Source organism: Pristis pectinata, chromosome 24 (assembly GCF_009764475.1).
Source record: "Pristis pectinata isolate sPriPec2 chromosome 24, sPriPec2.1.pri, whole genome shotgun sequence".
Classification (NCBI taxonomy): domain Eukaryota; kingdom Metazoa; phylum Chordata; class Chondrichthyes; order Rhinopristiformes; family Pristidae; genus Pristis; species Pristis pectinata.
In genome coordinates, this window is record NC_067428.1 from 12,515,197 (window position 1) to 12,538,468 (window position 23,272).

The 23,272-nt window shown below is 43.2% G+C and overlaps 1 protein-coding gene across 1 annotated transcript in view; it reads right to left on the bottom strand.

Annotated features, from left to right (window-relative positions):
* The window catches only part of grin3bb (glutamate receptor, ionotropic, N-methyl-D-aspartate 3Bb), a 59,701-nt gene that overhangs the window by 16,595 nt on the left and 19,834 nt on the right, over window positions 1-23,272 (bottom strand). Inside the window, exons 2-3 of the mRNA XM_052038273.1 lie at window positions 19,383-19,981; window positions 7,545-8,592 (exon numbers count right to left, since the gene is read on the bottom strand). Of these exons, the coding sequence (XP_051894233.1) occupies window positions 7,545-8,592; window positions 19,383-19,981 (1,647 nt within the window). The remainder of the gene's footprint in view (window positions 1-7,544; window positions 8,593-19,382; window positions 19,982-23,272) is intronic.

Sequence of the window (23,272 nt, forward strand, 5' to 3'; positions counted from 1 at the left end):
TTGGGTCAATGAGCAGGAAAAATATTTGAAAATCTGCTTGCAAGAGACATTTGCCCAAAAGCATGTTTGTGGTTGGTTCCTGGAAAATGAGTTACTAGTAAACTAACTACCCAATACCACTCTCACAGATGGACACTGGCAAAGAACTTGTGAGACATTAAGTCAGTGCTCTGATGTATGGTGCCCAAAGAATGAAGCCAGATATGAGAGGGACAGAAAAACGTACACTAGTTTTAACTTTATTCTTGCCAAATCACCCACAGTATTGCCGAGGATGCCGGATTATGGACTGTTTTGTAGGGACAGAAAAATTATATCAATGCAGAAGATATTCTGTTCCCAAGGATAGGAATGTCACTCAGGGCTAATTGGAATAATATTAATTTGATTAAAATTTAATTCTTTGGTGAGGGATTGAATGTTAACCAAACACAACAAAGTGATAACATGTGACAATATTTTAATTTTATCATGTTAGGTAACTTCAACGTTAAATTAACTTGCATCAATCACACTTTAATGTGTCAAAAGTAAGAGTAGAAGAAAAGTTTTTCTCTGATCATGAGGACAAGTTGGTGATTTATGAGCAATAAACAATTAGTAGAATAAATTCAGTATGGTTTTTCACTGAAGTTGCAAAGGAAATCAGAAGGAACTCCCACATTAATATATGCCAATGGTGGCTAATGAAGCCCTGATACGGCAAATGTACTTTGTTCTTGTGGTGTTCAAGGAACAGGTGATATTGCACAGAACTCTACTTTAGTAGCAAAATAATACAAGCAAGATCACAAAGTATTTAGCAACAAGGAAAGCCCTTTTTATCCATTTGAGTACATTGATCCAGAAATTCCTCTGCTTTTTAAATAAATCCAAGATTTTCATTTCTGCCACTATCTCTGGAAATCCATCCCACATATAGGTTGCATTCCTACCTGAGTACAATCTATGAGCAATGTAATTGGAGATCAATTTGCTATTTGAAAACAAAATTACTGCTTTCAGTTAATATGCATCAAGATCTATAATTGTATTTGAGTTTTGTGTTCCTGCAGAATGGGAAAGGATTGATAAGGGAAATGTACTATGGGGATGTGGTTGTTGTTCAGGGATCTCTTGCAAAATGTTAGGGATAAATTTGTCCCGGTGAGGCAGAGAAAGAATGGCAGGGTGAAGGAACCATGGGTGACAAGAGAAGTGGAATATCTGGTTAGGAAGAAGAAGGCAACATACATAAGGTGTAGGCAGCAAGGATCAGATAAGGCTCTTGAGGAATATAGGGTAGCAAGGAAGGAACTTAAGAAGGGGCTGAGGAGAGCAAGAAGGGGACATGAAAAGGCCTTGGCGAGTAGGGTTAAGGAAAACCCCAAGGCATTTTTCACTTATGTGAAGAGCAGAAGGATGACGAGAGTAAAGGTAGGACCGATTAGAGACAAAGGTGGGAAGATGTGCCTGGAAGCTGTGGAAGTGGGTGAGGTCCTCAATGAATACTTCTCTTCAGTATTCACCAAGGTGTTACGTACCAGCAACAAAAGAAACACACCAAGTCACGTATAAATGTTAGAAACTATTTTATTAATAACTACTTATGATAATAAGAAAAATAAAAATAAGAATGTTAGAATGTTAGAAGTAAAAATGTTAGATCTTAAACATTAACCCCAAAACTAAACCCGAAGTGTGTGTGTGGCAAATTCCCAAACTCCAAATCCAGGAATAGTTCTCAAAGTTCAGTTCAGCAAGCCGTAAGGTGAAACATGAGCAAAGGCTTCTGCAAAACCACCGTTGACTGAAGAGAAAATGTAGAGAGAGAATAGAGAGAAATTACAAAATCCAAATGTTCCATGATGGAACCCATACGACACCTCAGTCTCCGAAGATCTCCATTGCTTTGTTCCAAAGTACCTGCCGCCCTGAAAGGCATTCGAATTGTGGCCGTCCACAGAAATACCTGTTTCCTTCTACAGGTTAACGACAAAGTGGACTCCACTGGATTATTCCAAAAATCCATACGTGGATTGTAGTGACAGACACAGTTATTGTTTTCCATCCATCGATACAGAGACCAGCAGGCAGGGTGTCTCCCTCCCTCTCTCTCTTCTCTGACTGTCTGCTCCAAAACGTCAGCACGCCCTTATCTCCTGTTGTTGTCGTAATCACGCCATACACACACACACAAACACGCGCACACACACACACACACACACACACACACACACTACTGTGCTGTGTCTTAAAGGGACATTCACTGAATAGTAACCTAATCCGTAACAAAGGAGAGGGTCCTTGATGACGCTGATGACATTGGTAAGGTTAATGTTCCAGAGCATGTTGATATCAAGAGAGAGGATGTGTTGAAGCTGTTAGAAAATATTAGGACAGATAAGTCCCCGGGGCCTGATGGAATATTCCACAGGCTGCTCCGCAAGGCGAGGGAGGAGATTGCTGAAACTTTGGCTAGGATCTTTGAGTCCTCGTTGTCCACGGGAATTGTACCGGAGGATTGGAGGGTTGCAAATGTTGTCCTCTTATTCAAAAAAGGTAGTAGGTGTAGTCCAGGGAATTATAGACCAGTGAGCCTTACATCTGTGGTGGGCAAGCTGTTGGAAAGGATTCTTAGAGATAGGATCTATGGGCATTTAGAGAATCATGGTCTGATCAGGGACAGCCAGCATAGCTTTGTGCAGGGCAGGTCATGTCTCACAAGCCTGATAGTGTTCTTTGAGGAGGTGACCAAGCAGATTGATGAGGGTAGTGTAGTAGATGTGGTCTACGTGGATTTTAGTAAGGCATTTGACAAGGTTCCACATGGTAAGCTTCTTCAGAAGGTCAGAGGGCATGGGATCCAGGGAAGCTTGGCCATGTGGATTCAGAATTGGCTTGCCTGTAGAAAGCAGAGGGTTGTGGTGGAGGGAGTGCATTCAGATTGGGGAGCTGTGACTAGCCGTGTCCCACAAGGATCGGTTCTAGGACCTCTGCTTTTTGTGATTTTTATTAATGACTCGGATGAGGGGGTAGAGAGGGTAGGTTGGCAAGTTTGCAGATGACACAAAGGTTGGTGTGTTGTGAATAGTATAGGGGATTGTCGAAGATTGCATTGATAGGATGCAGAGCTGGGCTGAGAAGTGGAAGTTGGAGTTCAATCTGGAGAAGTGTTACACTTTGGGCGGACAAACTCCAAGGTGGAGTACAAGGTTATGCAGGATTCTGGGTAGTGTGGAGGAGCAGAGGGATCTGGGGGTCCATATCCAGAGATCCCTGAAAATTGCCTCACAGGTGGATAGGGTAGTTAAGAAAGCTTATGGGATGTTAGCTTTCATAAGTTGTGGGATCCAGTTTAATGATGCAGCTCTATAAAACTCTGGTTAGACCACACTTAGAGTACTGTGTCCAGTTCTGGTTGCCTCATTTTTGGAAGGATGTGGAAGCGTTGGAAAGGGTGCAGAGGAAATTTACCAGGATGCTGCCTGGTTTAGAGAGTATGCATTATGAGGAGAGACCAAGGGAGCTAGGGCTTTACTCTTTGGAGAGAAGGAGGATGAGGGGAGATGTGATAGAGGTATACAAAATACTAAGAGGAATAGATAGAGTAGACAGCCAGAGCCTCTTTCTCAGGGGCACCAATGCTCAATACAAGAGGGCATGGCTTTAAAGTAATGGGTGGGAAGTTCAAGGGAGATATCAGAGGAAGGTTTTTCACCCAGAAAGTGGTTGGTGCATGGAATGCGCTGCCTGGGGTAGTGGTGGAAGCAGGTACATTGGTCAACTTCAAGAGATTGCTAGATAAGCATATGGAGGAGTTTAAAATAGAGGGATATGTGGGAGGAAGGGGTTAGATAGTCTTAGGTGAGGTTTAAAGGTCGGCACAACATTGTGGGCCGAAAGGCCTGTATTGTGCTGTACTGTTCTACTCTATGATAAGCACTGGATAGAGATGCTTTATTGTGGAAATTGCCTGCCTCATAAAATGGAGATAATACCTTTTTGTCATTGATAAATGAATTCATACCAAGGAAGGAAGACTAACGTTCAGCAAATATTTCTACCAGGTTCATGCATCTGGATGTTGACTCTCTATACAGGTATCATAAATCTTATGAAGGGCTGGTGCAATGAAACCTTCAGTTCCAGGTCTACCCAGCCCTCTATAGAACAAAGACAAATGGATATTTGGAGAGAACTTTAACCAGCATCGATCTTCAATGCTAAACCTATTGCTCTACTCAACACAGTGGAACTTTAGTTGCAGTAGCACAGAAGCGTTGCACAGACTATTTCTAGTTAAGGGTTTGGAGGAAGCAAACATCTTTATTTGAGGAAATGCTTTCAAATTTGCCCTTGTGCCAAATTTCCCCTCAATAATTCAACTCTCCATAAAGCCTAAATCTACTTCAGATTGACACATCTGGGAAGGCTCTTCTAACATCTTTATCATAGTCCTGGAAAGGATGCAAGACAATGCCAGTCATTTGATTTGTGATCCCTTTCTTACCTAAAACATTTTCCCCCATCACAGCTGATTTTATACGAACCTTTCTTCTGCCTTTTCCTATTATATTCATACTACCATTTTCTGCTCATTCGAAGCTCCTAAATGCATCCCACACACAGTTTTCTTCCTTGGTTCTCATTGTGTTGAAATCAAGAAAATGGCATCATTTCCTGCTCCACTCATCTCAATTGTCTGGAAACCTGCATCGCTCCTTCAGTTTGCCCTTTTGCCTACAATCTACAGGAGTCAAGCTTGCTGTCACTTAAATGCGGATCCCTGATTTTTAGCTTGGTTTCCCTCATCTTTTTTTTAAAAATTCCTTAGCTGCATAGCTTTACGGTGTGAACCTTGATCTCCCCCAATCTCTGGATTCTCAATTTGTAAAATGTGAAGTATGAATGGCTATAGGATAAGGCAAAATTGGAAAAGGTAAAGGTGAGTGAACCCACGAATACACGCCCACTGTCTTTTTGAATGATCTCAACAAATGCATCCATCTTCTCAACATATCTCTCAATACCTTCTCCTTCGAGGAATGTGCCTAATTGTCCTGAAACTCAGTTTATATAAATACAGGTCAATCCCTTTCCCAGCAATGTGTTCTACAGTTTGACTATCCACTGGATGTAACAATAGTCCTGACTCTCCTTCAACTCTAAACTTCTTCACCATTGAGGTTGATGTTTTTTATACCTGGGAGAGGAAAACAGACAAACTTGTAGCAATGCCCACTTTTTGACAACTCCTGCCTACATCAAGTGTGTAGCTTTTATCCAGTTTGTAAATAATGAGGGTGAAGAAACCCCAGATATTGAGCCTTGGACCTCATTACTACAGAAGGAGATGTTATAATGTAAATGTTGCAATGCAGAAACTCACAGGTAAGTGATTGGGACTTTGCACTTACTGTTGTGAATGTGGGGAGGGAGAAAGGGCTTCATACCAGTTATTATGGAACTCAGAAAATGATCAGGAGTTTTTGACTATTTCAAGTGCCATGGAGGGATCTGAGTTCTTTGGACTTATTACAGGGTTGGGGAGGGATATTGGACCTCAAGTCTGTTGCTGTGGGGACTTTGTATCTGTCGTCAGAATCAGAATCAGATTTATTATCACTGACATATGACATGAAATTTGTTGTTTTGCGACAGCAGTACAGTACAAGACATAAAAATCTATAAATTACAAAAATAAATAAATAGTGAAAATAAAAAGAATAATGAGGTAGTGTTCATGTGTTCATGGACTGCTCAGAAATCTGATGGCGGAGGGGAAAAAGCTATTCCTGAATCGTTGAGTTTGCGTCTTCAGGCTCCTGTACCTCCTCCCTGATGGTAGTCCCAGATGGTGAGGGTCCTTAGTGATGGATGCCGCCTTCTTGAGGCACCACCTCTTGAAGATGTCCTCGATGGCGGGGAGGGTTGTCCCCGTGATGGAGCTGGCTGAGTCTACAACTCTCTGCAGCCTCTTGCGATCCTGCACATTGGAGCCTCCATACCAGGCTGTGATGCAACCAGTCAGAATGACTTCCACCGCTCATCTATAGAAATTTGTAAGAATCTTTGGCGACATACCGAATCTCCTCAAACTCCTAACAAAGTAAAGCTGCTGGCATGGATTCTTCGTGATTGCATCAATGTATTGGGCCCAAAATAGATCCTCTGAGATGTTGTTGCCCAAGTTGCTCACCCTTTCCACCGATGACCCCTCAATGAGGACTGGTGTGTGTTCTCCCGACTTCCCCTTCCTGAAGTCCACAATCAATTCCTTGGTCTTGCTGACGTTGAGTGCGAGGTTGTTGTTGTGACACCACTCAACCAGCTGATCTATCTCAGTCCTGTACACCTCTGCATCACCATCTGAGATTCTGCCAACAACAGTGGTGTCATTGGCGAACTTATAGACGTTTGAGCTGTGCCTAGCCACACAGTTATGAGTGTGGAGAGAGAAGAGCAGTGGGCTAAGCACGCATCCTTGAGGGGCACCTGTGCTGATTGTCAGTGAGGAGGAGACGTTACCACTGATCCACACCGACTGTGGTCTCCTGATAAGGAAGTCTAGGATCCAGTTGCAGAGGGAGGTACCTTGCTACCCTCTATTCTTTTCAATGTGGAGTACCGATCAGCCAAGAGAGGGCATTGATGGTGCCCAGTTTAAGCTGCTGCATTGGAGTCCAGGGTCAAAGTTGAGGAGTAGAGCCAGTTCTTTGCAACTGGACACCAATGTGCTGCCATGTCTGCTAGATCTGTCCCCCTAATGGATGCCCAGAGATCATTAGCATTGACTGAAGGTCAATGTGACTCTGACCACATCTTGACTAGTCTGTATTAGGACTGCACCTCAAATTTTGTCACAAATCCCCAGATATTTATGAGAAAAATTTTGCAGAGTTAACTAGGCTGGAGATTTCTTTGTCCTGTCTGGGTGCAGTGCTTAGTTTGAGGCACGTCTAGTTTAGGACATGTGGCAGAATTGAATAAAGGCTCCATGGGCCTTTATACCTGTTGGTGCAGGGGGCTGCAAAAAGAATCAGAACTTCAGACATGATGTTGAGGTAGTCAGGGAAGAATGGGAGTTGTATCAGGACCAGTCAGCACTGAAGACGGGATCCAAATCAGCCATTAGAGTGTAAATACCCTGAACTTGGGCAAAGAGTTCCTCTCATTTCTACATATCCAATATGACAAGCTACACACTTTGTTGAAAGAGTGTGTGTGCTTACTGATCACGAATTTTAGGCCTTAGAAGGTAACATAATATATGTTTAACCCCTAGTAATCTTTAAAGCAGCCAGTTAAAATCCTTCTTCGGCCTCAGCGAGCAGCAATTTACAAATCCTGTGACACAGTGTTCCTGTCAAAAGTTGTTCCTGCTGCAGTATTTTAAATAATTGGCTCTGTGCTCCAACATTCTTGGATCATAAATAGATTTGCTCCCGAATTAATGTTTGTGATGTAAATCAAGGCTCAGTTCAGACTCTAAGACCTTTGGAAAGTTTATGAAATTATATTGTGAATTGTATTTCCATATTCTTTTAATTAAACCTTCTTACCTTATCATCGTGAATCCCAGAAAGTTCCTCAAAGGTTTTCTCTCCGACCATAACCGCTGCCAAGTTGGCTGTATAACTGGATAGGACAAGGAGGCAGAAGATCGCCCAGAGGTTCATTAAAAAGCGCCCAGTCCAACATTTAGGTGTCTTACTGGAAACAGTCCGTCCAAAGAGGATTGCATAACACAAGTTAAGTGCCGATGAATATGAGAACACTTTTATTCTGTTTCTTCCTTTGGGGGTCATTCCAAAAGGACTCTTCCACTCATAAAGTGTGAGAAACAAGGCAGTGATGTGGAGTGCCACAAAAATCCCAACCCACATTGTCCAGTGTAATGGCCACATAAAAGCACCAATGGGAGCTGCTGTATCCTTTGACCTCACAAGGATTCCCAAACTGGTGGAATAGAAGGGGCTAGTAAAATCTATTACTTTGCTACGCGCTGAATTAATGCTAAAGGATGTGACTGCCATGTGGGCAGCCCCACTGAGGAGATCGCCAACCAAGCCAGTCCATCTTCCATTTTTCCAGGCGCCATACTTCCCATCTCCAACGATATAAAGGTCAAAATCAAATCCCAGGTCGTCCGACAGCTGCTCCAGGAGGTCCATGCAGTAACCATAGCAACATTTCTTGTACTCTGTCGGCACAGATCCATTTTCATTGTTCAACTCCTCAAACAGCTGTGCCAGCACAGCAGGGTCTTTGGTGTGAGGGTCCAAACATAAGTGGCCAGCTGGACAATTGCCATCATGGTCAACCTCCCTAGTGAAAACGAATGGCAGCTCCACCAATGTGACGACCCGAAGCTTGAAGTGTGAGGAACTACTGTCCTCGTTCATTTCATTTTGGATTGTGTTGGGCCATATGCCTTGTTCAATCTCAATTTCCTGTTGATTCCATTTGCCAACTCTAACCCAGGTGGGTTTTCCTAATGGGTCCTGCCGTAGATTCCAGATATGGTAGCGGTGGTTGCTGTGAATGTGTGATGTCTCCTGTACGTGGATATAACCCGTCACTCCTTCGAATGATGTATTGGCCAGAAACCTGGGGAGGGGTTGGGGGAAGCGGAAAAATACTTGCATTTATCTGGTTCCTTTAATGTGATAAAACATCTTAGCAGCACCATCATACTAAGCACTGAGCCAAATAGGGCTCAGGCACATTCGGCTAGATGACTTAAATGTTAGTCAAAGAGTTGGCTTTGAAGAGAAGTCAGAGGAGAACAGGGCCAGAGAGGTTTAGGGAGGGGATTGCATGGCTTAGGACACTGGCATCTAGAAGCATAGCTGTCAGTAACGGAGCAAAGAAAACTGGGTTGTACAGAGGGCACACATAGGCGGAATGTAAAGCTCAGAGGAATGTGTGGTTGAAAGATGTTGTCGATATAGAGGCCATCATGGATTTGAGCAGTATGAAAATAGTTTTAAACGTGTGGCATTGCTGGATGGAATCAATGGAAATCAGTCATCATGGTGGTGCTAGGTGAACAGGACTTGCTGTGCAGTAGACATTTGGATCTACAGAGAGTAGGAGTTGGGAAGCCAATCATGGCAGCATTAGAATATCTGTCCCTGGGATAGCAAACACTTGACTGGGGGTTTCAGGAGTGGAACAGGTGGATTTTAAACAAGCTAAACATGCTTCATATGAACACACAAAAAACGTTTGAGTAAAAATGTCAGTTGGAGTAAAGTTATTTACACATAATTTCATGTACTGCCATCCCATTTAATCACTTGAAACCAATTACTGTGTTTGGCAGAGGTAAGGGGAGAAGGAGGGAGTGAAGACAATGAAGAAAGGGAAAAAAAGTGCTCATTTTGGGGAATATGTCTGGAAAATCTCCCCCAAATTCCCTAAGTAAATCAAGCTTGTGTTAAATCACTTGATGAACTTTATTAACCTATTATTCCTCCTTTGCTAATTGGTCTCAGTCTCCTTACGTACACAGCATAATACAGAACTACGAAGTGAACCTCTCCGTTCGTTGACCATCCTGGCTCAGTATGTTACTGGAAAAATGACTGGAAATCTGAACTGAAAGCATGAGGACTTCATTAAATAAAAGAAAAACTTAATGTCATGACAGCATTTTCTTAATGTGGCTTTCTTCCACAGTCAGCTCTTGACAGGTTCCACACCAAAGATGCTGTAACCTGGAGAGCAGTCACATGAATGTAGTACAGCCTTAAAACAATGAATGTTAACAACCAATATTGCATGAGACATGCCATACGTGCCCAACAGTTCACAGATTTCTGACCTTAATTTACCTCTTATGCCCTTCATTAAATCGAGTCAGTCAAAAATCAATCAATCTCTGAAAAGTTCCTTTACAGTTCCACTCTCTCCCTGGGCTGCCTAATTCAAACAACTAATCTCATGGTAATTCAATTCTGAGAATGGAAAGTCATTTATAACTTTTCAAAGCAGAATTCTCAGCTGCCATCTCACATCTGGCAGTATATCCCACTGGCACTTGCCATCTAGGATTCCCATGGGAAGATTGGCCACTGCAGTGAGCTGCTGGAAACCAATCTGCCCATGGTCTCAAACCCCTAGGGGGGGAAGTTCAACCTGTCTCTTCCATGCCCCCCTGCTGAAAATAAAATTGAAAAGGTAAAGCATTTAATTTCTCAAACGTAATCTTCTTAAACATTATTCAAACACACTGAAGGACCAAGGTCCTATGGAAGACTCCAGGAAAACTCAAAAGGAAAAGCCAAACAAGGTAAAGTCTGATAAAGGATCACTAAATGGATGTTGCAGCTAAACTAGTTTAGATTTACAAGAGAGCAAGATAAATATTGTAGAATGGGAAATACTTAGTATGCAGAGAAAGAGTAAAGTGACAGAAATAAGGTAATGGCGATGTACAGCCAGAACGCACAGAGGAACGGTGACTCATGCTGTCTCTCAGTGCCAAACATTCAATCATTCTAAATCAGAAAATAGTGATTAGGCAGCATTAGGCTTGAGGGTTTACAGAGCTGGCAGATTGGACGAGGAAGGGAAAATGGAGGGAGATGAGTGTGGCTGTGAAATTCGGGTCTTGGTAAAGGGTAAGGGAGAGTAGGAAGACGGTGCGATGTATATACACTCCAACACAGTGGGGATACATAGACAGGAAATAATATGTGATGGGAGGGCTTTAAACAATACAGGAGAAAGTAGGAATCTCCACAGCAGGGAAGCCTCCTTTGGTTGTAGTTAAATGGAGATTAAGTATGGAACAAAGAACATATGGGTAAAGAACAAAGAGGAATTTTTCTTATAACTGCGTAAACAATTCATCCTTATTATCAATCGCTGGAACAGGAATATAGTTAAAACTGGTGAATCTCCCATAATGATCATCTAATTGTAGAAATACAACAGACTGAGCTGCTGATATTTTCAAAACGTGGGTCTCACCGGCAATTTCAGGTGGTCTTTATTCCTTATTCCTAGTTGTCCTTGAAAGGGTGCTGTTGAGCTACCTTCCTAAACCACCGCAGTTCATTTGGTGAAGATACTCCCATCGGGCATTCAAGGGCTTTGACCCAGCAGTGATAAAAGAACAGGCAATGTATGTCCACATTGGGATAAATTAGAGACAGTCTTGGAGGTTTCCAAGCATCTGCTGCCCTTATCCTTCTGGATGGTATAGCTCACCTGTTTTGGAAATGATCCTCCATATCCTGCTCTAGGTCCTGAATTTTTTTTAATCCCTTTTATAAATGCCAAGGTAATAAAAATTGTGTTTGTGTCCTTGGCAGCCACCATCCACTGGGGACAGGGGAAAGGGGGAGGAGAAAATGTCATAGGACTTGAGCTTCTGTGTTCCTGAGAAACAACTTCAAAGGAGGAATGGGTAAAGATGGTTGATTAGACTTACTGATATGTATTGATCTATGGAGACCTGTTTAGCTTAGCAGCTGAAACTGGTGGAATGAGAGCTAATGATAATCCATTTTAGTCAGGCTAACAGATACTGTAACTCCTCCAGGTTTATTCTCATATTCAGCAACGATTTCTTAAAGAAGCATAAATATCTTAAACCAACAGAAAGCTGCAATTAGGAAAGATATTTAAATATAACAGGCTAGACATTTGTTTGCACAATGCTGATGTGTTCCACAATTTAAAAATTGCATTGATGTAGAGTGAGGCAATTTTGTGCTCATTTCTGCGTGTGTTAGTGCCAGTTATTAACAGTGTACGCTCATTTTTGAGTGAGATTTTTGTCTTGGCCAGCATTGGTTTTCTGGTTTCAAACTCATACAAATAACATCAACCCTAGTGCTCAATTAGTAACTTCAGCCACTCTGGTGCAAGCAAATCTGATTTACACTGAGGATTAGTCTGGACAGACCACTCCTCTCAATTGATGAGATGGACCTTTCAGGCACTTCAGGCACTCACAGGGTCCATACCACAAAAGTTATGCAAGGGTTCATCACTGAAGATCTTATCCACCCAGGATATATGGGGAGATAATGATATCCTCCCAGTTCAGTAGAATACTTTAGCCAAAGCAGCAAATGGTCATCACTTCACTTGATCTTGACATACATTTAGTAACCTCGTGGTCTCATCTGAGATTGCAGTCATATCTCTAACAAAGCAATGCATTTGGTATTAAAAGTATTCAATTTCCTAGCTTCATACTTTGACATTCACATTTCGGTAGGCATGCTCCCATGAAGCCTCTGTGAAGGAAACATGACATTGGAGCTGTGCAATGATATGCTTCAAGAGATACATCTATCTTTATCCTTCAGATATTCTTCTTCCAAGAATGACTTTTCAATGACAAAATTTCTCAAATGGAAAGGTATGAGGGATTGCATGACCCTCTGAAGTTTGGGAATTATTAATGTAATCTCTCACTCTAATCCTCCCATTTCCAAAGGCATCTCAGCTCACCTACTGTTTGCCTATGGGAACAGATTAGTCATGGTGTTTTTGAGCAGTCATGTGTAGATTAGTCATGCGCAGATTAGTCATGTGCAGATTTTGAGGAAGCCTTGCTTCCATTATAAGCCTTTAAATCATCTTCATGAATCCGTTATTGCTAACATTTAGCATGCTGTAAGGGAGCCCATACACAGCCAGACTACTATGGGCAACACAGATTGCATTCTAATGCAAGACTACATAAAGTAGCCTTGATAAGACCATTTGGCCTTGTGACGTGGTGCCCTAGATTGTCCTCGTACAGCTAGGCTCACTGTCCTCCCCTTTGAATGATTATCACTGAGCCATAGCGTCATACAGAGATGTAGCATGGAAACAGGCCCTTCAGCTCACCATGTCTGCACCAATCATCAAACATCCATTTTTACACTAATCCTACCCTAACTTATTTTATTCTCCCCACATTCTGAACAGCTCCACTTCCACTTCCCACATTCTACCACCTATTCCCCTTCATTTTATCTACTCCCCCAGATTCTACCGCTCATCTAAACACCAGAGGCAACTTACAGTGGCCAATTAACCTACCAACCCACACTTCTTTGGGATGTGGGAGGAAACCGGAGCACCTGGAGGAGACCAACATGGTCACAGGGAGAGCGCGTAAACTCCACACAAACAGTATCAGGGGGTTAGGGTTGAACCTGGGCCATTGGAGCTGTGAAGTAGCAGCTCTATTACCTGAGGCACTGGAAGGGACTCTAAACTCGTACAGCATGTAACGACAGGGTGCAACCTGCAGCCATGTACATTGGCATTTATTTCGTCCTTTGAATTGACGACTGCACAAACACTGCAATAAATTCAGCTAATTTAACATGGTTAAGTAAAAGTAAGAACTGAGAGATGAAAAGCATAAGAAGAACCTGCATTTGATTAAGTTAAATGAACTGCATAAATGGTCAACAACAATGTTAATGGTTTAATGTATTTGGTTCCAAAGATATCTTAATGAAACAATGAATCAAAATCTACACAATGCCTCTTATTTTTGATGATATTCCATGTAGGCTTGGACACCCTATGGCTACACCATTGTGACTGCCAGAGGGCTGAATCTCATCTCTTGGCTCTGAGATCCAGCTGTCCTCTCAGGATCTCCACAATGATGGGGTGGCCCAGACTACGAGGTTCTAACCGCTGCCCCTGCAGTTTGGGGAGGCAGGCTTGGGTGCACTGGGCAAGGACAGTGCCTGAGAGGCAGTTGCTGCAGAATAGATCCTGACATCCTGAGAAAAGATGGGCATCTCAGTTCTCACAAATTGAACTGAATTCTCATTGTACCAAGCAGACAATTATTTGCATGTCTGGTATTACACAGATTGCACAACTGTCATCATAGCCTCTAGATTCCTGCCAGGACCAGCAAATAGGCCTCGAACAGAAGTGCCTACCCCCCTGATAGTAGCACCAGTGATCTCCAGAACAACAAGCTCCTGTCCCTGAGCATCAGCCTACAGCGGATTCAGGGTTCGCAGAGCTCTGGAGGACCGGAACTTGCCTCAGTAGAGCCTTGCTTCTTCAGCTTTAGTGTTTCCTTGATTGTAACAGAAGAGCAAATTATTTTCAAAGTGGAATCAAGGCACTCCTAGTTTTACAACAGCTCTCAAAAGAATACCATCTCCTACTCATCTCATGGAACTGGTCTGACAATGCTCCAAGCATATGTAGCACCACCCAAGAGCCTTCTCCTAAATGCCTTCCTATAGCAGAGCACATCTGATCTCTCAAAATCAGCATTACTGACTGGACTCAACCTCCATGGAGCCAAATCAGTGGCTCCCCTTCGTCCCCTTCTGCAGTGTCAGGCATGACCCCTTGTGAAACAAACCCTTCTACTCTAATCTTTTGCTTGTGGTGCCGGTATCTGAGCTGGTGCTCTGCAGGGACAGGTGCACAACGGGGCGCTCTCCATGTGCGTCAGCGTTGCAACCATCTCTTCAAGCTATTCGCGTGACTCTGGCAACACCCCTAGGGAAGAGGTTCAGCTCCGGCCTCCCTTCCTGACCCCTTTGGAGAAAATCTAAAAGGAAAAGAAATACATATCAGGTGCTTCTGCTAAAATGTTGTACAACAAATATTATGTTCCTTCAGCAAATATGTCCTATAACTGCAAGGAGAACACCAGCATGACTGCTCTGCATCTTTTTGCAAACATTGACTCCAAGATATGTTTGAAAACATTTGTTAAATATGTTAGAGTGATGAGCTCTTGCTAAAGCTAATGAACTGGGATTCGCTGACACGAGTGGCATGTTTGTCAGAACTGAGAGTTTTCAATGAAGCCTTCGATGCCCTATGACCATCCAAGGTTATGATTGTGCACCTTATTATAAGCTTTGACCACATATCAATAACAAAGCTGTAGTAAGGATTCTCACAATGTAGGAGCCTAAAGCTCATTGAGTACTACATGGCATCCTTAGCTACTGCTTCCTTACAGTCCTAATGTGGGCAAATTGGATGAGTGTAGATGGGCAAAAAGGTTGGCATAGATGCGGTGTACTACTTACTCCATGACTCTATGGCTCGGTAACTTTATTTGATGGGAATGGTAGCTGAGCACATGTGTGATGTTGGTGTCTGTGTTAAAAACATGTAAAGATATCTGTTGGTATAAGATCTAAGGGTGTAGAAATATCCCCTTACCATGGTGTGTTGGATTATGAAAGGGATACAGGTATGTGAACTTGGTGCAATACATGAGAACCTTCAATTCTGCTGGGCTATTTGTTTGGTCAAGTACACCTCAATGCTGTGTAACGTTCTGGGCATTGTTTGCTTCTTGCTAATGTGTTGATTTAATGTCTTATTGATGCGTAAGAGTTCCATTAGTTAACTATATTTGGAGAATGACCAATTTTGGTGTTAGACACAGTCCCTGCAGCTAAAGACACCCATGCCAATAAGTAGGAATGTGCTAAGGTGCAATGAAATCATACCTGGCAGATCTTGAACACGCTTCACTTCTCCTGATTCACCTGCCCTGCACACATGAGGCCCAGCACCTGCTGTGCTGAGGTGGGCTTCCTCTGATCTGGAGCACCAGGCACCAGGTCTTGGTGACCTTCACCTACAATAAATAACAATAGCAAAGGGTAGTTGAGTAGACACGATGCTGTTGCTTTCTTGGACGATTATGTGGAATAATCATGGAGTGAGTGCAAGGGTGTGGATGTGAGAGGACTCTGGAGTGAGGGGGCAAATTTAACTGTCATTCTGTGAGTGAGTGAGTTGGTGCAGTGCAAGTAATGGTGAGTGTGTGTGAATGTGAGTAGAGTGGGAGTGGAACATGGGTGGGACTTGTGTGTGCACGTGCATGCGTGTGTGTGAGAGAGATAAGCAAGAGCACCATAGAGCGACAGACAGGGACAGAGCGAGAGAAGAAGGATGCACAGAGCAGTGGAAACCTTGCCAATGAGACAAAAAAATGAAAGAGCACTGCAGATTTTCACTTCTAAGGACTGGGCCTGGCTTCAGCGAGATCCTCCCCATCTCTGGAGACCTTGACAACATTGCCAATGCAGTCTAGCTCTGTTCTCTGCAATACCATGTTGCCCAGCTCAATGCCACCACCAATCCAGCACCAACCTCCAGCTCCCAATACCCTACAACTGCAGCGTTGGGCTCCTGACCCTCTGTTGCATATCCTGCAACAGGTGCAGCCACCTTTAGTATGCACAGGGGATGGGTGCTTGGACAACACAGTTAGCAGCATCCAAGAGCAAAGAAACAGACGGAGCACAGACTGATTGTGGATGGGAGACATGGTGATGGAGAGACAGGGAGAGTGATAGGCATGGAGAGGCACACAGACAGAGGGGAAACACAGAAAGGCACACAAGGACAATGAGAGCAGAAGGGAAAGGGAGGAGAGACACACACAATTATACAGAGCAGAAGGGAGAAAGGTATATGGAGAATAGCAGGGAATAAAGAGATGGAGAGATAGAAACAGGTGGTGCAGTGGGGATGTGGCAAAGGAGAGAAGCATGGGGGAAGGGAAGGAATGAGGAGAAAGAAGGTTGGAAAAGTGTGAGAGTAAGGGATGACTGTGCTGTGCAGTATTACTGAAGCATTCAAGAAGATAGGCCTTACACCGAACATCGGCAAGATGAAGGCCCTCCATCAACCTGCCCCACAGCACCACACTGCCTTCTGACAATAAGGGTTCAGTGTAGACCCTGGAAAATGTGGACCACTGCCCATATCTCAGGAGCCACTTTTCAATGAAAACAGACATCAATGATGGAATTCAGCCTTCAGTGCAGTTTTCAGTCGATTGAGGAAAAGTGTTTGAAGATCAGGACTTCAAACCTGGCAAAACATCTCACACTGTACCAGGCAGAAGTGATCTCTTCCTTCATTTATGCTTCTGTTGGTCCACCTACAGCAGGTATCTCAAGGCACTGGAAAAATACCACCAAACCTATATCTGCAAAAATCCTTCAAATTCACTGGAAGGATAAATGAGCCAACATCAGCCTCTCCTCCCAGTCCGGCATCACTGGTATTGAGACCCTAGTTACTCTCAATGGGCTACATGGGACAGGCTGCATCGTTTGCATGCCCAACACCAGACTTCTGAAACAGACTCACTATCCTGACTCTGTTGTGGGAAGGTATTACCAGGTGGACAGAGAAAAAGAGTCAAGGATGTGCTCAAAGCTTCCCTGAAGAAATGAGCATCATCACTGACTCCTGGGAACTTCTAGCCCATGATTGCTTCAAGTAGAGAAGGAGCTTTCGGGTTGGGATTGAGAACCTGTGGCAGTGCATCAGGACCACGCAGAAGCCCAGCGGAAGTGGTGCTCTGCCTCCCAAACTATCCGTCTGCCTGTCCCATCAGCCACCTCCTGCCCCGTCTACAGAAGAGGCTATGGTTCCCACATCAGTCTCATTCGCAGACTCAGAACCAGAAGGGAAGTAAGTCATCCACGATCCTGAGGGACTACCTGAGAAGAAGAATGTGTTAGCTGAGTATGGTTGGAAGTGAAGCCACTTTAAAGTCTTAAATTGTGAGGACTCACGCTGACCAATCTTGCAAGATCACTATTTTTTGTTTTGACACTGGTCACCAGTGCAGGCTGTGTTGGTCATAGCAAAGATCCCTGTGACAGCCTCCTGCCAGTGAGACCTGCAGGTAGACCTGGGATCTCAGTGGAAATCAACTAACTCAGAACGTGTGGTACCTGCCAACACAGATCTGTGAATTCTTCTAACGCACAGGGTGTTTTAGCACAGTGTGCAGTGTCCACTGAGTGCAGTGTATACAGATTGTAAATCTTGAAAGCTGAGGGCAATGAAGTAGTGTTATACTGAAGGAGTTAAACAAATTACATGAACTAAATTAGGGCAGACATGGTAGGACAGGTGGTTGATCAGTCCTGATGCAGGGTTTCAACCAAACGTCAACAACTCCTTCCCTCCCACAGATGCTGCTCGACCTGCTGAGTTCTTCCAGCAGATTGTTTGTTGCTGATGGTAGGACAGGTGATGTGTTGCATCTGTAGCACATGGTACCGCCTTGTAGTACCATACCTGCAGTGAATGGCTGCAACCTGATGAGCTTCACTCAAAGTTCATGAGCTGGAGTGCAATGAAAGTTCTCCAACTTGTTTCCTGGGGTAGCAGGTTTGTAGTATGAGGAAAGGTTATGCTATCATTGAAGCACATAAAATTCTTACAGTGCTTGACAAGGAAGATGCAGGGACAATGTTTCCCCTGGCTGGATGTCTAGAACCAGGGGTCACAGTCTCAAAGTAAAGGGTCAGCAATTCAGGAGTGAGATGAGAAGAAATTTCTTCAGCCAGTGGGTGTCAAATCTTTGGAATTCTCTACATGAGGGCTACGGAGGCTGAAAATAGTTAAGACAATCATTAATAGTTGAAAGTGAGAGAAAGATTGATTTTTCGATAGTAAAGGAATCAAGAGATGTGGGATTACTGTGGGAAAGCAGTGCTGAGATAAAATATCAGCCATGATCTTACTGAATGGTGGAGTAGATATAAAGGGCTGAATGGCCTACCCTTGTTTCAACTTCCTATGTTCTTTTGTCCCGCTGCGCACAAGGTAAGATGATCAACCAGACTCTCAAGGTCCCCCTTACTGAACCTGAGAGGATGCTCTCTCTCCTCAGCAACCATGGGTGCAGCCACATTGTATGAAGCAGCACTCTCCAGTGGCTGGTGGTGTTGTGAATGGGCCTTTCAGGGCAAACAAGTAAAACTGTAGACGCTGGGATCTGAGACAAAAGCAGAAAATGCTGGAAGAACTCAGCCAGTCAAGAAGCATGTGTGGAAAGAGAAACCAGTCAACCTGTTGGGTCAGGTCCCAGGCCTGAGAACGGATCCTTGACCTCACACATTAACTTGTTTCTTTTTCCACAAATTCTGTTTGCAACTGACTGCATTCATCCAGCATTTTCTGCTCCTGTTTCGGTGCCTTTCAGGGCTGGGTGATGATACCTCAGCTGACAACACCTTTGAGAAATTCAATTCAAGCCTTTCATTAATAGCCACTGTTTCTGAAAGAGCACAAGTGTTGTACAAGGAGCCTGACAATGCACAGTGGAATATCACAATCTGTATAAACAGTAGTGTGGAGGCATTGAACAATGCTGAAGGAACAGTGCATACAAATCTCTAGAACAATCGATTCTTATTAGAGTTGCTGTGAGATCAGAGATGCAGGGCCCTGGATTCAACTCCTGCCTTTTGTGTTATTACCCACACCACTCCATACTCCAATTATCTGCTGATACTCACTGTAACCACCAAATAGCCAGTTCCTGTGCAACCCAAACCCCACCCATGTGAGAAAATGGGGATTGTAAAGATTCAATTCGTTGATACATCTTCATGAGGAAGTTTTACCTTGAAAGATATTGACCCGAAGATATCATCCCTTCTTTCTGTATGTCGTAACAGTTCACCATACTTTGGATGAGTGTGGTGTCTGGTCGGATAAACACTGCTGTGGATATGGCTCTGGATATTAGCTCAACCGCATCCTTCACATAACTTCCCAGAACTGGTTTGTTCACCTCACCATAAGCAAGTAGACCTAGGGGTAGGTCTGCAGTTTGCAGATCCTCGATGTTGAGTGGATGACCAATAACCCAGTGAAAGTCTGAGGACGTCAAACCCAATGTGGCTGCTGTTTCGAAGACAAAATCAGAGCATTTGGCATCACTGCTAAACATCAAAACAGAAGTGGATGAATCCTTCAAATCATTCAATTTTTCATGTAAAAACCTAATGATGCCCGCATCATCCATGTCCGTTAGGTTGAGCAAAGCCCTCAGTTCGAAGTTAGAGTTGTTGCTTAGGTAGCTGAGCAAGCCGGAGATATCCCAGCTGTGGCACAAAATCACACTGACATCATACCAGGCATTGGTTTTCAGGACACTGATCAGTAAGTCCATTAAGGAAGTCATCGAGCTTTCCATGCTCATCTGCAGGTGCAATGGGTTCTGGAAAGTAAATTGATTTCAGAATTAGGGACTTGAGTCAGGAAATAAGAATATGCAATATATGAAGAATTTAAATAAAGCAGTTCTGCTTCTTTCACTTTGTATTCAATGTTAGCTGGTACCCAAACTCAGTAATAACCCATGACTATCCAGCCTGACTCTGTGAACACCCTATCCAATGAACACATGCACCATCCATTCTGTGCGGGCTAACCTACACCCCATCCTTGCTCAACATCCATCTCATCCATAATCTTTTTCCAAAGCATCCAGGCCTATGCCCACCTCATCTTCACCCACATCTACCTTACCTAGTGGTCAAACTGCATCTTCAACTACCTTAGACACTAATCTCACCAGATTACACCATTCCATCCATGGTTCTGAATATGGCTTTAAGCAACATGCTCCTGAATATAAGAACCAGGAATAAGAGTAGACCACACAGACCTTTGTCTCTCTGCCATTCAATAATATCATGGCTGATCTGATCTTTGGCTTCAACTGCAAGGACTTCAGGGACAGCACAGTGGTAGAGCTGTTGCTGGTAGAGCTGTTGCTTCACAGCTCCAGTAACCCGGGTTCAATCCTGACCTCTGGCGCTGTCTGTGTATCTGTGTGGAGTTTGCACGTTTTCCCTGTGACTGCATGGATTTCCTCTGGGTGCTCCAGTTTCCTCCCACATCCCAAAGATGTGCAGGTTGGTAGTTTAACTAGGCACTAAATTGTTCCTATTTCAGGTAGCTGGTTGAATTGGGGGTGGGGGGAGCTGATGGGAATGTGGGGAGAATAAAATGGGCATAGTGTAGGATTGATGCAAATGGATAATTGATAGTCAATGAGGTCTCTGGACTGAAGAGACTCTTCTATGCCATGTGACTCTGTGACTCTATGCCATGTGACTCTGTGACTCTATGACTTAGAAGAGGGGGATGCATGATCCTGTCAGAAGTCAGTGTTCTGTATCTCTTCCAGGCACGGTAATTATGAATAGTTCAATTAGAAGCTCTTGAGGAAGATTTCCAAAAAGTCACCACCTTTAAATTAACTTTTTTTCTGAGCAATGTTTTAAATTTACTTTTCACTCCACTGCTCTGACTAACCTTAAAATAGTTTTGTCTCATCTCAACATTCTGGGTATTAGATTTAGTACTAGAGAGTCAAATGGAAATTGTATAATTCATGAAGGAAATGTCACTAGTCCTACTGGTTGCTGGTAAGGCTGGAAATAATCTCTTCCATAATACCCTCCACAGCTGACTACATTGCCAATGGTTATTGGTTGGGCTCATGTGAGAAAGGAAAAAGAGATAGCTTTCTCTCATCTGCGCCCATAAGAAATGGTGCCCTTGAGGGGATGGGAGGAACAGGAGAGGAATGAACCATCAGTCAAATACAAAACCAAAAACTTTGCTTTGTCTCTTTATTAAAATTTTCTAGGTGAGAAAATAATACTCAGACTTTTTTGTCCCTCCTCCGATACTCATACCATAATTATCCAGGTTTGCAAGTTAGAGTTAATTTTTAGATGGATATTGATCCATCCTGGCTGTACTCAGTTCAGATTTATTAGATGCCTGTTGTATAGTGTTTTATAATAAGAAATGATGCTTGCTCTGAGGGAGTTTGAACAAGAATCTTATCAGAGTATTAATTCTGGTCGATACTGGAGGACATGGTTTATGGATTGTTTTGAAACCTGCAGTCAGGGCATGAAACCATGAACACAAGTTAGAGAAGTAAATCTGATGAACAGAAACCTGCTGCTCTGTCACACTGCATTGGCATAATGGCTGTTATAGTTCAGCACCTTAAAGACATTCAAATGATGTCCATACACTTCAACTATCTTCATCGTCACTTTTCTTCCTTCATCTCCTGAAAATGATGAATTCTTGAGACAAAAAGGGGGGAAGAAAAGCAAGGATCCTGGATGAAATGAAGAAAACTAGATGGGTTTATAACACTCTGAAATGTTTAACTACTGCATCAGCAGTGGGGGCCACCTGGGGCATGTGCCAAAATGGGGCATGGTCAGGTAAAAAGATCAGCATTCGCAGTGCCTTTACAATCTTAGGACATTTAAAAGTGCTTAAAGCTGTACTTTTTGATGTGTGGTTGCTCCCATAATGTAGGAAGCGTAGCTGCAATTTGTGCACAGTAAGCTCCTACAATTAATAACATGATAAAGAGCAGATTTATTTTTTGTCATTGCAATTGACTAGGATAGTAGGGATAATTTTGAAATGGGGATATCTGAGAGATAGTAGATGTATTTTAAACATCCCATAGAAAAGACAGCATCTCTCACATTATACAGTCAATCCTTGCTTAATGTCATTTCATTCATCATCATTTTGTTATTATGTTGTGAAGTATTCGTGACTCTAGATACACATTGTTGCCCGAAGCCATTATTGCGTCACTGCTTACCCTGCATGGTGCTACCAGGTGACAGGGAACAGCACTCAGATGCTTAGTCATTGAGCACTGACTTCAGCAACAGTCTGGAACCCCACAAAGGTAAGTCCCATATTTACCTTCTATCATCCGCAATCCACTGTCTTCCCACCCTCAGATCATTGTCCCAACCCCACTCATCCCGTCACTTACCTGGTTCCTGATCCTGCTCTGGCCTTGGCCTGGGAAAAGATAATTTTACTTAACATTACAATTTCTCGGAATGTAACTGCGATGTTAGATGAGGCCCTGCTGTAATAGACTAGCGGTGGCTCAGAGTATGTTGTTGAACTTAAAATCTGACTTAGACGTAAGAGTGCTGCTAACTGAGCCAGTAGGTGTGATAAATGGATGATGTTGACAGAGGAATGAACGTTGTCTTGGATCTCTGCTCTTCTTCAAATAATACTGTAGGATCTTTAAGCAGGAAACATGGCATCTGGATTCAAGGTGGTGTGATACAAGTAATGGAAAAGTAGAAGACATCTCCCAATTATTTCCCAGATATTCCCCCCAAAGACCTATCAAATATAATGAATACTTCTTCCCATGTGTAGTATTTGTCTCTGACCACGTGTCATTTTCGCACCACCAATCTCCATCCCTCCCCCTGGCAAATTGTTTGACATTGAACCAGATCTTCACAACCTTGGCGCTATATTTGCCCACGTATCCATGTATAAGCCCTCTTCCTTGTACCTCTGTAACAACAGCTTAGAAACTTCTGAATCCTTCATCTATGACCGTATCATATTTAAGATTGACAATTTAAACACTCTTCAGCCCAGCTCCCAAACTTGAGCTCTGGCAAACTCTACTGTCTGTGTCCTT